The sequence below is a fragment of the Tenebrio molitor genome, chromosome 5, assembly GCF_963966145.1.
Source record: "Tenebrio molitor chromosome 5, icTenMoli1.1, whole genome shotgun sequence".
Taxonomy (NCBI): Eukaryota; Metazoa; Arthropoda; class Insecta; order Coleoptera; family Tenebrionidae; genus Tenebrio; species Tenebrio molitor.
In genome coordinates this window covers 14,557,705-14,571,233 of record NC_091050.1, presented here as the reverse complement: position 1 = coordinate 14,571,233, position 13,529 = coordinate 14,557,705, and the positions used below count along the sequence as shown (strand labels likewise).

The 13,529-nt window shown below is 39.0% G+C and overlaps 3 protein-coding genes across 3 annotated transcripts; all 3 read left to right on the top strand.

Annotated features, from left to right (window-relative positions):
* The first annotated feature begins 999 nt into the window (after nt 1–999).
* LOC138131155 (adult-specific cuticular protein ACP-20-like) lies at nt 1,000–1,758 on the top strand. Its single transcript, XM_069047986.1, has 3 exons — nt 1,000–1,134; nt 1,189–1,395; nt 1,445–1,758. The coding sequence occupies exons 1-3, from the start codon at nt 1,123–1,125 to the stop codon at nt 1,697–1,699; spliced, it is 474 nt and encodes a 157-aa protein (XP_068904087.1). The 5' UTR covers nt 1,000–1,122; the 3' UTR covers nt 1,700–1,758.
* A 4,264-nt stretch (nt 1,759–6,022) lies between these two features.
* Nucleotides 6,023–12,894, top strand: LOC138130323 (elastin-like). The gene is made up of 6 exons (XM_069046758.1): nt 6,023–6,172; nt 6,221–6,592; nt 6,649–6,986; nt 11,944–12,073; nt 12,127–12,303; nt 12,359–12,894. Exons 1-6 carry the CDS (start codon nt 6,086–6,088, stop codon nt 12,725–12,727), a joined length of 1,473 nt encoding a protein of 490 aa, XP_068902859.1. The 5' UTR covers nt 6,023–6,085; the 3' UTR covers nt 12,728–12,894.
* On the top strand, nt 8,794–9,940 carry LOC138131144 (cuticle protein 7-like). Its single transcript, XM_069047975.1, has 3 exons — nt 8,794–8,918; nt 8,975–9,172; nt 9,222–9,940. Exons 1-3 carry the CDS (start codon nt 8,904–8,906, stop codon nt 9,678–9,680), a joined length of 672 nt encoding a protein of 223 aa, XP_068904076.1. The 5' UTR covers nt 8,794–8,903; the 3' UTR covers nt 9,681–9,940.
* Nucleotides 12,895–13,529: the final 635 nt, after the last annotated feature.

Genomic DNA, 13,529 nt, shown 5'->3' with positions numbered 1-13,529 from the left:
TATGTTTTATAAAATGTACACCAGTGCGAAGTAACCTATTGGAAATATACTTTAAAACAAGGAAACCGCATTGGTGTACGTTTTATAAAATATGATATACAGGGTGTATTTTTAAAATGTGCCGAAATTTTACCTACGAGGTTATTTGACAATGTAGAAAACTAAAAGCAATTAAAAAAAATTGTAGCTCAAAAAATAAATGTGATTTTTGAAGAATTTTTTAAATATTTTTTCCGAGTTCTACATGAAGCCAGCAGCTCGTGGTTAAAATTAGTGCACGCATTTCAAAAACACCCTGTATAATGTAAGAAGGCAGATAAAAACAGTACTAGAAGATTCTGCTTACATTCAAAAGTACTGCAAGTACTACAAGTTTTTCAGAGAATTTGAGTTTTCAAATTATTCGTAATTACTTTTTCCTTCACATGTCAACGCCTTCCACATTAAAATATTGCAGCTTTCTTGAAATCAATTTGCATAATTGAGATAATTATGATTTATAAGAACGCTAAAAATCTACTGGAAGCCTAATGCACACTACATAAATCATTTTGGCTTGATGCTACCGTGTAATCAATTACAATTCGTGATCTGGATCTGTCAACTAATTAATTACGCCCTGGGTTAGATAATTGAATATTTCGACGATATAAACAAGCACTAAATAATGTTTATTTATTATATTTATGAAAAACAATTTCCAAGAATTTCAAATAGCTAGGCTCCATTACCCTACGGATTAACATAATTGAGAAATTATTTACATAACACTTATGCAGAACGTTTTCATGGTCTCGATCGAACTAGACTATGACTGCAATATTGTAATTAGTATAAGAAAGTAATTTGCATTTGCCTAATTACTTAACTTGATAAAACATGATAACATGTACCACTTATGGGCCAATCATATTTTTTCACCAAAACAAATTTGGAAATGCGTATCGTACCAATTGTACAGATTAAAAAACTTATATAACAACCAATTCTAGACCCAGTACTAGATTTAGACTGTGTGCCCGGTGAGTGGTACCCTTTTTTTCGCTTCTGTATAAAAGCCAGTTTCGAGTTTGTGGAGTTATAGTCAGTTCAAAGCTTCACTAGTACCAACAAACCAAAAAAATGTTCAGCAAAGTAAGCTTGAAGAGTACTCGAATTGCCAATTGTCATAAATTTGTTAATTCACAGATTCTGTGCCTTGCCCTGGTGGTGCTGTACGCCCAGGCGGCACCCCAGTACGGACATGCTACTTCGTACGCTACGGTCAGCCAGCACACCCAACACCAACAGATCCAGGGTGTAGTTCAAGCTACCCTTCCAGTGGCTCTTCACACTCAATTGACTCACGCTGCTCCGGTCTTGGTACAATCTGGCCATAAAGTTGTTGACTACCATGTAAGTACCATCCGTTTCCTGTCGAATTGTTGTTTATTGGTCTGTTCAGGCTCCTGCTAAGTACGCTTTCAAATATGGAGTACAAGACCACCACACTGGTGATATCAAGGAACAGGAGGAGACGAGGGATGGGGATGTAGTCAAGGGGTCGTACTCGCTCCATGAACCCGACGGTACTATTCTCACTGTTCACTACACTGCCGATAAGCACAACGGGTTCAATGCTGTGGTTCAGAGACAAGGACACGCTAGCCACCCCCAGTATGTGTCCAAGGCTGTAGTCGCAGTACCACTGCATCACTAATGAGTTGTTTTTGTTGTTGAGATTTATTTTTTTATTAAATAAAGCTATTTTTGATTTAATGTACTTGTTTTAATTCTTAGAAGAGAGCACCAATTAATGGCATTCTTAGTTACATCTTCGGATGTTTCTTTAATTATCCTAAGTAGTACTATTTTGAAGAGATTTTGGTTCAGTCATGTTTTGACGGTAGTACCCACAATAACATTGAAATAATAAGATTAATATCCTTCTCGCAAGTCGAGTTAGATTCTGTTGAATATCGTACCGATTTATCAAATGTCGTACCTATTTATCAAATGTCGTACTTGTTTATCCAGGATTTAATCGACGGTAAAATAACAAGACCTAATTTTTTATCGGATAAATTTTTCAATTTTACCAAAACTTTTTGCTTTGACAATTTTACAGCTTGAATTTTGGCATTTTTATTCTGGTTAGGCCCGAGAGCTTTAGCTCGAGGGTTTAACCTTTGAATAAAAATGCCCAAATTCTACTCGTAAAATTGTCTAAAGCAAAAAGTTTAAAGCTAGTTTGACACGATGCTAAATTTTGTAGAAAATTTGTTAGAAAATGAGAGAGACCCTCGATCAGGACCAATGAACGATCAGGATCATAGTCTGTCTTTGTCATTTTTACAGAATTTTCTGTGAAATTTAGTATCGTGTCACACTAGCTTAAGTGAAAATTGAGAAATTTATCAGATATAAAACTTAGGTCCTGTTATTTTTGGTAACGTTAGGTAATTATTTATTTATTAAAAACACAATTATTAAAAACAATTTGAGATCTGACAGAATAGTAGGACGTTTTTACCGCGATAAACATTTTTGATTGGATGAAAGGAAGCTCTCTGATTGGCTGACCACGCACGTTTGATGTTTCTGTGAATTAATCACAAAAAAAATATCTCATTTTAAAAAATTAGACGTCCATTGACTCTCAAATATGTCTATGTATTATGAGTACTACTTTTTTACTATGATTTTAACATTTATTAAGTTCCAACGATGAACATGAGTCACCATTACTAATTTTATACTCGTACTGTTAGTAGTACCATCTTTTAAATAGAAAATATTTTTATTATTGGTTTATTCTACAATGGGGACATAATTTTTTAACGTACTATTTTTTAAGCAGATAAATACAAACTTCAGAACACCGTAGAGCCCAAATATGGAACCAGTAGGTACTATTCAAGATTTTCTGATAAGTTGGTACTGTATCATATCTTCCTAATATATTTTTTTCTATTTATGTAGTTGGTTCAAACTTTTGAGAATAACGAAGTACCATAATGGCCATAACGAAGTACCGTAATAGGCTGTCAAAGTCATATTGAAGCACAGACTATAAAATAGATAACCATAGTAAAAGACCAAGATGAGTATAAAAATAAATTTAATAAAATCGAAAAATAAAATGAATAACAGATTTTTCAGGTACTACTTAGTAGTGGTGAACAGGTACAGCAACAACAGCCTTAGCGACTTGTTGGGGGTGGCTAGCATGTCCTTGTCTCTGAACCACCGCGTTGAAGCCACTATGTTTGTCGGCAGTATAATGCACAGTGAGGATGGTACCATCAGGTTCATGAAGAGAGTACGACCCTTTGACCACATCTCCTTCGCGAATCTCTTCCTGTTGTTTAATGTCGCCAGTGTGTTGATCTTGTACTCCATATTTGAAAGCGTACTTGGCAGGAGCCTGTTAATAAAATGCGTAAGGAACTACACCCGGAACGATTTGTTGGTACTTACGTGATAATCTACAACATGATGGGCAGGTTGTACCAGAACTGGAGCAGCGTGAAGTTGAGTGTGAAGAGCTACAGGTAGAGTAGCTTTGACAACGGTCTGGATGTGCTGCTGTTGAGGAATGTGGTGCTGGGTCAATGTTGTGTAAGAGGCACCGTACCCGTGGTCAATGGGTACTGCTCGGACGTACAAAAGCACAGCGGCAAAAACAAAAATCTGTAAAGGGAAATATGAAAATAGTCAAATAGTTTAGTACCTACTAACTGGTGGTACTCACTTTAGAAAACATTTTGATTTGTTTAGTTTGAGAGAAAATATTGTTCTGACTGTTGTAAGAAATGTCACTGTCTTTTATAGTATACATAATGGAGACAAGTATTTGGTGTACCTTGTTGGCAAAAGTTATATAAGTACCCTCTTAAAATATTTTTTACATAAATCTAGATATTGGTTAACAATAAAATTACTTCAGACAAAAATTCCACACTTATCTAACTCAATTAAGCGTGAACAGGTTCTGCCCACCATTAATTAAGATTCAAATTAAATGGTACCGCCGAACACACTTTTTTCCACATTTTTTAACTCGTGACGAGTCAAATATGACATGGTACTACAATTTAAGTGCAATTACATAAACCATAATGATTTTGATCCACTTGTCACGGAGTACCACCGGAAGCAATAAACTGCAACAAGCTCGGCACATTAGTACCGCCAATTACTTCCAGGGGTCATTACACAACCTAGCACATTAATCTCGTGTCCTTGACTCCAATCAAGGGATTAGGTAAAAAACAAGATACTTAACGAATTCACACTTTCTGTAGTACCGCGTCCTTGTCCACCAACCAGCTCTTTACGAAACCATTACCCAACTGATCCAGATTTTTCCAACGTACAATACTTCCGAAAACAGTAGCCAAATAACCAGTTCGGCGCAGCGGTACCACCATTTTTTTCGCCGATTTTGTGCAACTAATTCACCTACAAATCGCTTTTACGACCCGCATAAATTAAATTGGCAAATCGAGAGTTTTCAGCTCGTGTGTGGCAATTATCTCCGGTACTGCATCCATTTGGGAAAAATGAGATGATTTATCAGACGTGTCTATTTTTAGACGCGATTCGTTGACATTTCGGATGCGGTACCTGTTTCGAGCATCGACGATATGATCTGGTTTGACGGTACCGAACTCGTTTCAAATTATTTGTCGATAAACAATGAAAATGTCAGTGGTACTAAGGTCAATAGCAGTCGGACGAGATTAGGTTCGGTTTCCGAAACAAGTGATGCGGAAGGTTTTATCAATGGGCCCGAGGCGTGTCCTTGCGGTACGCATATTCTGGTAGTACCGATTTTTTGGAACAATTGCAGCGTTTAGCCAAATGTAAATTATCAATCATTAAGTTTTGCAACCAATTGCAAAAATGCTCTTTATCGAAGAAGGTGAATCCAATTTTAGAAGGTTTCAGATTGTTGGTCATCTTTAATTGTGAAATCATTTTGCAAATTATAGAAAAAGTGGTATCGCTGCCTGTGAAGAATTTTAGATTGCAAAAAATTAAAAAAAAATATTCGAAAGTGAATAAAAAAAACTAAGAATAAGAAGATGGAAATTAGCAAAGAAGAAGTAAAATGTAGGCTACGTGGTTTAGTTTGATGAATTAAAAAATGTTTTTTTATAAACTAGTTAAATTGAGCGTGCTCTGCGAGGACAAGAATTAACAAAGAAAATTTTGAACAAGAAGAAAAATGGAAAAGAAAATGTAGAAATGAAAGAGTAATAATATTCAAAATTAAGAAGAAAAGAAGAATAGGGATGTAGATTGTGGACAATTAAAAGAAAGACTAAGAAAGAACTGAATAAGATGAAAAACAATAAATGACCTTGATGTGTCAAAAAATTGTTTTTTATTACATTTTATTACAAAATGTTCATAAAAAAAGGATGAAAAAAAAGAAAGTACAAATAAAACAAACTTGATTAAGTGTTACCCTCCTTAGCCACGACGTCACAGAACAGAAAAGAGTGAGATGTATTACAGTGTAAATAGATAAAATACAGAAGACTCGACCAAGAAGAAATTGGCCAAGAAGAAAAATTAGAAATGAAACAAAGAAACAATGAATTGTAGATTATGTTCTTCACCTTGACATGTTCAAAGAGAAGAATTATTTTGTGATTTGGAGAGAATTTCAAAATGGTCCTTGAGCATTTACCATTTATGAGAAATTCCTTTTTGGCGCCTGACCCCTAAATGCCGCATCATCTGTGTGATCCCGCCCCCGACCACGACGCCACTGTTGAAAAATGCATCCAATAAATTTTGATGAAAGGTTATATAAGAAATCATATCGCAATCTCCAAAGAATGGAATGTTGATGGCTTTTAATTTATCATTTTGCGAAAGGTGCCCTTCATTCTTCGCCCAAGAAAAAAGAAAAAATTGCAAATGTATGTCCTTTATTGTTTCGTTGGCAAAAAAGTCCCAGCCGTCCGCGGCCCTTTTATGGACCTCTGCTGTCGAAACCAGCGCTGAAAAAAAGCCCATACTGATCTGGGTCAACCCATTACATAAACCCAGCACCCAATATGCCACAGGGCCCGGTTTCCATTGACAGTGAATGTGCTTGAAAATAAGTATAAAAAGATCGTTGTGGATCTTCGTAGTCAGTTCAGTCCCACAGTTTCAGTGCAACATGTTCGATAAGGTACTCCACCGACGTTTCGGTACTCCAGGTACTAACCTCACCTTTCAGGTCTTTGGCATCGCCGTGTTGGTGGCTAGCGCCCTTGCCTTGGGCGAACATGGTCACGCCACCTCGTACGCCTCCTTCTCCCAACACATCGGCCACGGCGCCGCCGTCGCCAAAGTCGCCGCCGCTCCCCTGATCGCCGCCCACAGCGCCCCTCTGATAGCTTCACATGGAATCGGCATAGCTTCACATGGAATCGGCATAGCTTCCCACGGAATCGCCGGCTCCTACTCGGGACTGTCTCTTGGCGGTTACCACGCCGGTCCCGCCATCCACGCCGCCCCCTTGGCTGTCCATGCCGCTCCGGTGGTCCACGCCGCTCCCGTGGTGCACGCCGCCCCCGTCGCCGTCAAAGCCGTCGCCGTCGAGCAATACGTGAGTCAATAAAAATAATAACGTTAATGTTTCTAATTGGTCGTTTTGTCTTGTAGGCCCACCCCAAGTACGACTTCAGTTACGGAGTAGAGGACCACCACACCGGAGACATCAAGTCGCAGCACGAGAGCCGTGATGGGGACGTCGTCAAGGGTTCTTACTCTGTGGTTGACCCAGATGGTACTCATCGCGTGGTACATTATTCCGCCGACCATCACAACGGATTCAACGCTGTAGTGGAGCGCTCCGGCCACGCCGTCCACCCAGCTCAGGTCCACAAGACCATCGTGGCCGCTCCCGTGGCTAAAGCCGTAGTTGCCGCCCCCGTCCACGGGGTCGCCCTCGGCGGGTACGGAGGGTACGGCGGGTACGGCCTCGGCTCCTACGGCCACTTGTAAGCCACCCCCCATACAAACATATCTTCTATTTTTGTATTCATTCCTTATTCTTGTACAAAATAAATGTGTTTATTTTTGAGATCGTTTTCACAATTTCCTGCTGATTAATGGCGGTTATCTAATGCGAAGATTGCTTAAATTTACATAAAAAGTGGAGGCCTAGTTTCGCGTAACTCGAAACGATTCCTCGTAAATGGAGCGACTGTCAAACTACAAGAAATTAAAATTATCGTTAACAAATTCCGCCGATATTACACTCTGGTGTGGGGCAAGATTAATGCACCCGTGAGAACCGAATTTTCGATTAATTGACGCTTTCTAATAATTGCGACAGGAGGTGAAATATCGGGGGATCAGTGGTGCGAATGTGGTCATCGCTGCTGTCAAGGTCGCCGAGAAACAAGCGACAATCCAGACTCTCACTCAAGGTCTCTGCGACAAAAATACTGCAGACGCCTCACTTTCTCCAGAAATACTTAGTCAAACTTGAATTGTCAAAATCTGTCAAATGAATGGTACCGGACCTGAGACAAGTACCACCGAATCGAAAAGTGTAACACAAACCAACACACTAATTGACTAAATACATTTTGTTATATAATGTGTTCGTTGACGTACGATTTGCTCAAACACTTTTACTGCAGTACCAATTGGGTCAATTATTTGTTCTGATTTACAAAACCAAGTTGAGAAACGAGTACTTGGCAATGCATTTAATTAGAATTAAATACAGGAACTTGGAAATTATAATTATTACGTGACTTTCTTCTTTTTGCGGCAAGGCTCACAAATTGGTAATTGCAATCATTACCTGTTTGTTGTTAAATATGGGCCAGGTTCATGATCAAATTTTGTAAGAATTGTAAAAATGTTTTCCAATAAAAAAGTGAAATGACAACGTAAAATTTAATTAAGAGAACAATAGCTCGTAAAAGAATGAAGCAGAAGAAGAAGAATCAAGTACAGGGGCGGCTTGGGAATTAAATGAAGCAAAAATGATTTCAAAACTGGTTTTATTTTTTGAGATAATTTTCTTCAAGAACAATGTGTCTACTTTGGCAATTCATCTAGCCCCTCCTAAATGGGGTTTCGTGCAAGTCGACAAAATATTTCGCAGCAACTGCAAAGACCCATTTGGTGAAGTTTCTTTCAGCTCGTTCAATCCAGGGAAAAAGTCCGAAGAAATCATTTTCGAGGTTATGTTCCTCGATGTTCTAATTCTCATGACAAGATGATTCAAAATGTACTGATTTTTGTCGATAAAGTATTCGATACTTTTCGAAGGCCCTGGTGAATTCAATGTGAATCTAAACGCCAGTTTTTGGGTGAATATGTGACAAATTGTTTTGCGTGTATAGTTGGTTGCCTATCTATGTCTATGTCAAAATCGATAAAGTAATTAATTAATCGTTTTCCCATTTGAAAGGAAAAATGCGAGTAACAACATTTTTAGTTCCGGGACAGTCTGCAAAGGTCGATTTTTTCCGAATCGAAACCAACAACGAAGAAATCGAAACGGCACCAAACCATAACGACCAAGCGTGAAGGTTAGCGCTACAAACATTTACTCTGACAAAGAATTAATAATTAACTAACAAATTGAATTTATTAGTTTTATTAGATAATCGCTGTATTAACATATGATAATTGACACACCGCCGCATGAAATTGATCTCTTTACCGTGAAAATTACAATCAAAGAAAGTACCATTGCATATCTTTACCATAACCTTAGCGCTAGTGGGTCAATAATTTGTTCGGTTTTACAAAACATTCGAATTGAGCAACGAGTACTTGGCAATGTACTTTATTGTTGTAAAAATTCATACAAAAAGTAATAATTCGAGGTCTAAGGTATTTTTCAGATCGGTATAAATAACAGATTTTAAGAGAAACAGTCAGTACCGACCAAAATGTTGACGTTTAGAGTAAGTACCAGAGTCGTACCTACTCCACTTCCGTCTACATCTACTCATTTCTTTAGATTATTTTCGCGGTGTGCGCCATCGCCTGTGTCTGCGACGCCATCTACGTGAAGTACCCTTACGGAGAAGCCACTTCGTACGCCGCCGTCGAATCGGGCCACGCTCCTGCACCTATATACGAGGTCCCAGCGGCGGTACCTGTGTATGGACAGTACGCAGCCTACCCCAAATACGGATACGAGGGAGCCGACCACTACGTACGTCCATGGTACCGCTCTTGACTGTTTTTAACCCATTGTTCCGCAGGCTTATCCCAAGTACCAGTACGGCTACGGAGTGCACGATCCACTCACCGGAGATCATAAAAATCAGGAGGAAGTGCGTGACGGTGACGTGGTTAAAGGCTCGTACTCGCTGGCCGAGCCTGACGGTACTATTCGTACCGTTCATTACACCGCGGACGACCTCAACGGGTTCAACGCGGTTGTGAAAAAGGAGGGACAGGCTGTGCATCCTGTGCCTCTGGTCTACGACAAGGCTTATTTGGCGGGACCCAAAGCGTACGGGGCGGAGCCGTATCTGGGCGCGAAGGTCTACGGGGTGCAGCCGCAGCCCTATTTGGGCGCGAAAGTCTACGGGGCAGAACCCTATTTGGGGGCGAAAGTCTACGGGGCAGAGCCCTATTTGGGCGCGAAAGTATACGGGGCAGAGCCCTATTTGGGGGCGAAAGCCTACGGAGCCCAGGGACTATACGGGCACTATTAGATTAATATTCTTGTTGTACCTATAAATAAGTATCTTGGAATCTTTGTTAAAATCGATCGATAAGAGTCTAAAATAGATAAATGTGGTTTATGGTGTATGCAGAAAAAATTTTTTTCATGTTTATTATACAACAAAGATTTCACTTTCATGTTAGCACAAGCAACATGTCGTTATTTTCTCGTAGATCAGATTAAGAGTAAAGTAATTAAGATCGAATGTTTGTAAAAGGAAAAATATTAAATAAAACGAGCAAGAGTAAATCGCTTTTTACTGATATGTACTAGAAATTTACTTGCAAAAAATCACGTAATAAAGCTTGACGAGAAGATTCTGTATTTTAAAAAATAAAAAAAAAAATTTTTTCAATATTTTCTCAAAAACCACCGTGGCTGGTTTAAAGTTTTTAGAATGAAGAAAGCACCTTGAAGAGAAGAATCCAATGGTGTTAAATTTATCTACCTAACTGATCTTCAAGTCAATGTCATTTCCGGACAACTAATAAATTTGAAAGATCTCTCGTGACTAATAAATAGGAAATACATTCAAGAAGGTTCAAATAAGCTTCAAAAAATGTCTGATTGGTTGTGAAGGCAGAATCTGCAATTCAATCATCGAATCACTCTGTATAATGCTCTGGGACATTATTTGGAGCCATAAAATAATTGCTTTGACCACTAAAATATAGGTCCACATAAAAATTATTATGTTGTGATATATAATTTATTTTTTTAAATAAAGAACATTAAATTTAATTGTTTGTGTATACATTCATCTGAAACCTTAAACATTCCTCTACACGTGTAGCAAATTTCATGCATCAAGGACCAATAATAACAGAGTTACATATTTCTATACCAACAAAAAACTTTTGTCAGGATAGCTTGACAGCCTAATTATATCACGCGTTCAAGTGAAATCCTGGGCTGAGTAGGCGTTGGAAAAATTAAACTGTTTAGAACAGTGTAAAGTTTGAATTTCCCGCCGTTTGACTCGAATGACATTGGTTTATGTTTAATCGGGATACAATTGAACATGTTTGTTTTCAGCATATTCAGCATTTCAGATATTTGCTTTGACAATAGGAATCGTTAAGTTATTTTATTTTTAATGTAAAATATTGCAAAGAAAGAAAAACAGGAAGATTTTTTTGGCTCTAAATTTTAGGTTAGCTGTCAACATACTCCAGTTAATCTACGCTTTAAAAAAGCACAATTGAGGGTTTCCAACGCTTTCCCAGCCCAGGATTTCATTCTGCAAATCTCAGTTGTGACAGAACTAGTAGCTCCAATCTGATCTTGCTAAAGCAAACTTTTTTCTTCTTCTTTTTCTTGTTTTTTCATCCCCTTAATTTCTTCCATGGTATTGCCTACATTAAAAGCACTGAATCAACGTTATGATTCATTATTTCTTTGTTTCTTTTTTTGACTGACAACCGAAGGAGGAAAAGTAGCATGTTTGGGCGAAATGTATGTTTCTTTGTATGTTTGTGCACTTTTGTAGTCTTAAGTAATGAACCAATATCCACAAGATTTTTACTGGCAGATGCTCATTTATCCACAAATAACATAAGATATATAATATCACGTTATCTTATCAACGTGAAAACCTACGCCGATTTAAATAAACATTTGATTTTTATTATCATTTATTATTAATATGAATCTAATCCACTTGTGAGGCTTTTAACGACTTCCATGTCAGTTTCTACATCGCTTGAACGACGTTTACGACCATTAACGTCAGCGGTCGAGCATTTGCGTGTCTCTAAATCATAGAATTTCACTCTTGGTACGAACTGCAAAACCACTGCGAGCACAGCTGAGACGCCATCGCACCATTAAAGCTGACACAGACACACATACTGACCATGCAACGGTTGAATAATAAGTAAAAGAGCCAATTTCACACTGACTGACTATATATCTGCAGTGCGCGGTTGCATTCAAATCGCAAATTGCTTGTGCAGCCCTGGCGAAAAAACCGCAAATTACACTCATGCCGAAGTGGGTCGAAAAAGTGCACTTGCAAAACTGGCAAATTTCCATTTTTCCCTTGTCGAAGTGGACCAATCGCGATTATTATTCATGAATGCAAGGCAGCTCGGCTAAGATTGTCGGACAATTATCGTTTCGCCATCCGCTGGATCCAGATTCCATTTGTTCCCCAGCTCTGCGTAAAAATGGCAGCAGGAAGTGCCGATCGGCCCAATTCAACGAGGCTCAGTGGTGCACTTTCAAATGCGAATATTTCGTTCAATTAATAGCGCAGCGCTCGCAGTTTACCATTTTTTCACAATTAAAGTGAATGTGGCGAGTTTACTATATAAGAGGGAAGAATTGGCGTTGTCGGCAGTACTCGACAGCTCCTCCCAACACCAAACAATGATCGCTCAAGTACAATAGCTCCGCTGGTTTCTGCTTTTGGTTCTAGTTTTTCCCTTTTGCAGATTGCCGCTTTGGCCTTCTTGGCAGCGTCCGCCAGTGCGGGACTCTCGTACTCCACGGGAGGAACCCTGCATGGAGGAATCGGGCTTGGAGGAGGTCTAGGCGGAGGACACCTAGGTGGAGGACACGCCATCGCGGTGGCCCCCATCGCCATCAAAGAAACCGTCGTCGACTACCACGTGAGTACCCCAAGTGACACCCCACACCAGTACTCTTCTTTGTCTCCTTGCGCAGACCCCAGCCCACTACGAGTTCAAATACGGAGTGGAGGACCCCAAGACTGGTGACAAGAAGGAACAATCGGAAGTTCGCGTCGGAGATGTGGTTAAGGGCGAGTACTCCCTTGCCGAACCTGATGGTACCATCCGCATTGTCAAGTACACTGCTGACAAGCACAACGGGTTCAATGCTGTGGTGACGAGGGTGGGACATGCCGTCCATCCACAACTCATCGTGCAGAAGGCCATCGCTGTACCGGTTGCTATCCATGGAGGGATCGGTCTTGAAGGAGGTCTCGGGGGTGGTCATGGAGGGTTAGGTTTGGGAGGAGGGCTCGGGGGTGGTCATGGAGGGATTGGTTTGGGAGGAGGTCACGGATACTAAGTAGATCACCTGGTCTTGTCTCATTTGTTGTTTCGCCAAGTCATTTTGAATCGTCGCTCATCTCGCATCGTCATGTTCATGTCCTCTCTTGGATATTTCAAGAGAATATTTATGTTGTATATAGGTAGTGTTTTTTATTGAGAAACAATATATTTTTTATTGTAAAATGTGTTTTGATTGGTTTCCTCAACGAGATAAGATAAAGAAAACTTCTTATTCTTTTTGACAGAAGAAAGAAATGACAATTTGAACAAATATGTATTACACATCTTGAAAAAACCTTTGGGAGGTTATTACTACAATATAGAACATTCCCAAGACATCCACAAAGTGTTTTGCAGAGCTCTGGTAATTCTATTTTCAAACATGATTTTTAAGAATTTCTACAAATGACGGTTTTGATGTCAACAAGAAGAACCTTCTAGATTCATTAGCAATCAATACTATCAGAAGGCTTTTGCAGAAAATTTCATTTACAAAAAAGTATTGACTAATGATGATTAACGAAGACAGATTCTTTCTTAGAAGATAATGAACATAATCAACTGAAATTTTCTTCATCAAATGTCAATTTGAAAACCCTTCGAAAGTTATTGTCATAGCACAGAATATTTTCAAGGAACAAATTTCTTTTACCATGAACTCCGTAGAGCTGTGGTAACTGTATTTTCCAGGATATTTCCTAAGAATTTCTAACAATTACAACCAAAAATTTCCACATTCATTGCTACCAGAAAGCTTTTATAGAATTTTTCATTTACAAAAAGATACTAACAGATGACTAGTAACATTTTTGGACAGA

Excerpts from the sequence above, each read along its gene's own strand:
- LOC138131155 (XM_069047986.1), top strand. Across the intron at positions 1,396-1,444 it reads ATAAAGTTGTTGACTACCAT|GCTCCTGCTAAGTACGCTTT; the intron begins GTAAGTACCATC and ends TGGTCTGTTCAG.
- LOC138130323 (XM_069046758.1), top strand. The coding sequence starts at position 6,086 with ATGTGCTTGAAAATAAGTATAAAAAGATCGTTGTGGATCTTCGTAGTC. Across the intron at positions 6,173-6,220 it reads AGTGCAACATGTTCGATAAG|GTCTTTGGCATCGCCGTGTT; the intron begins GTACTCCACCGA and ends CTCACCTTTCAG. Across the intron at positions 6,987-11,943 it reads CTCGGCTCCTACGGCCACTT|CGCAGCGCTCGCAGTTTACC; the intron begins GTAAGCCACCCC and ends TTCAATTAATAG.
- LOC138131144 (XM_069047975.1), top strand. Across the intron at positions 9,173-9,221 it reads ACGAGGGAGCCGACCACTAC|GCTTATCCCAAGTACCAGTA; the intron begins GTACGTCCATGG and ends ATTGTTCCGCAG.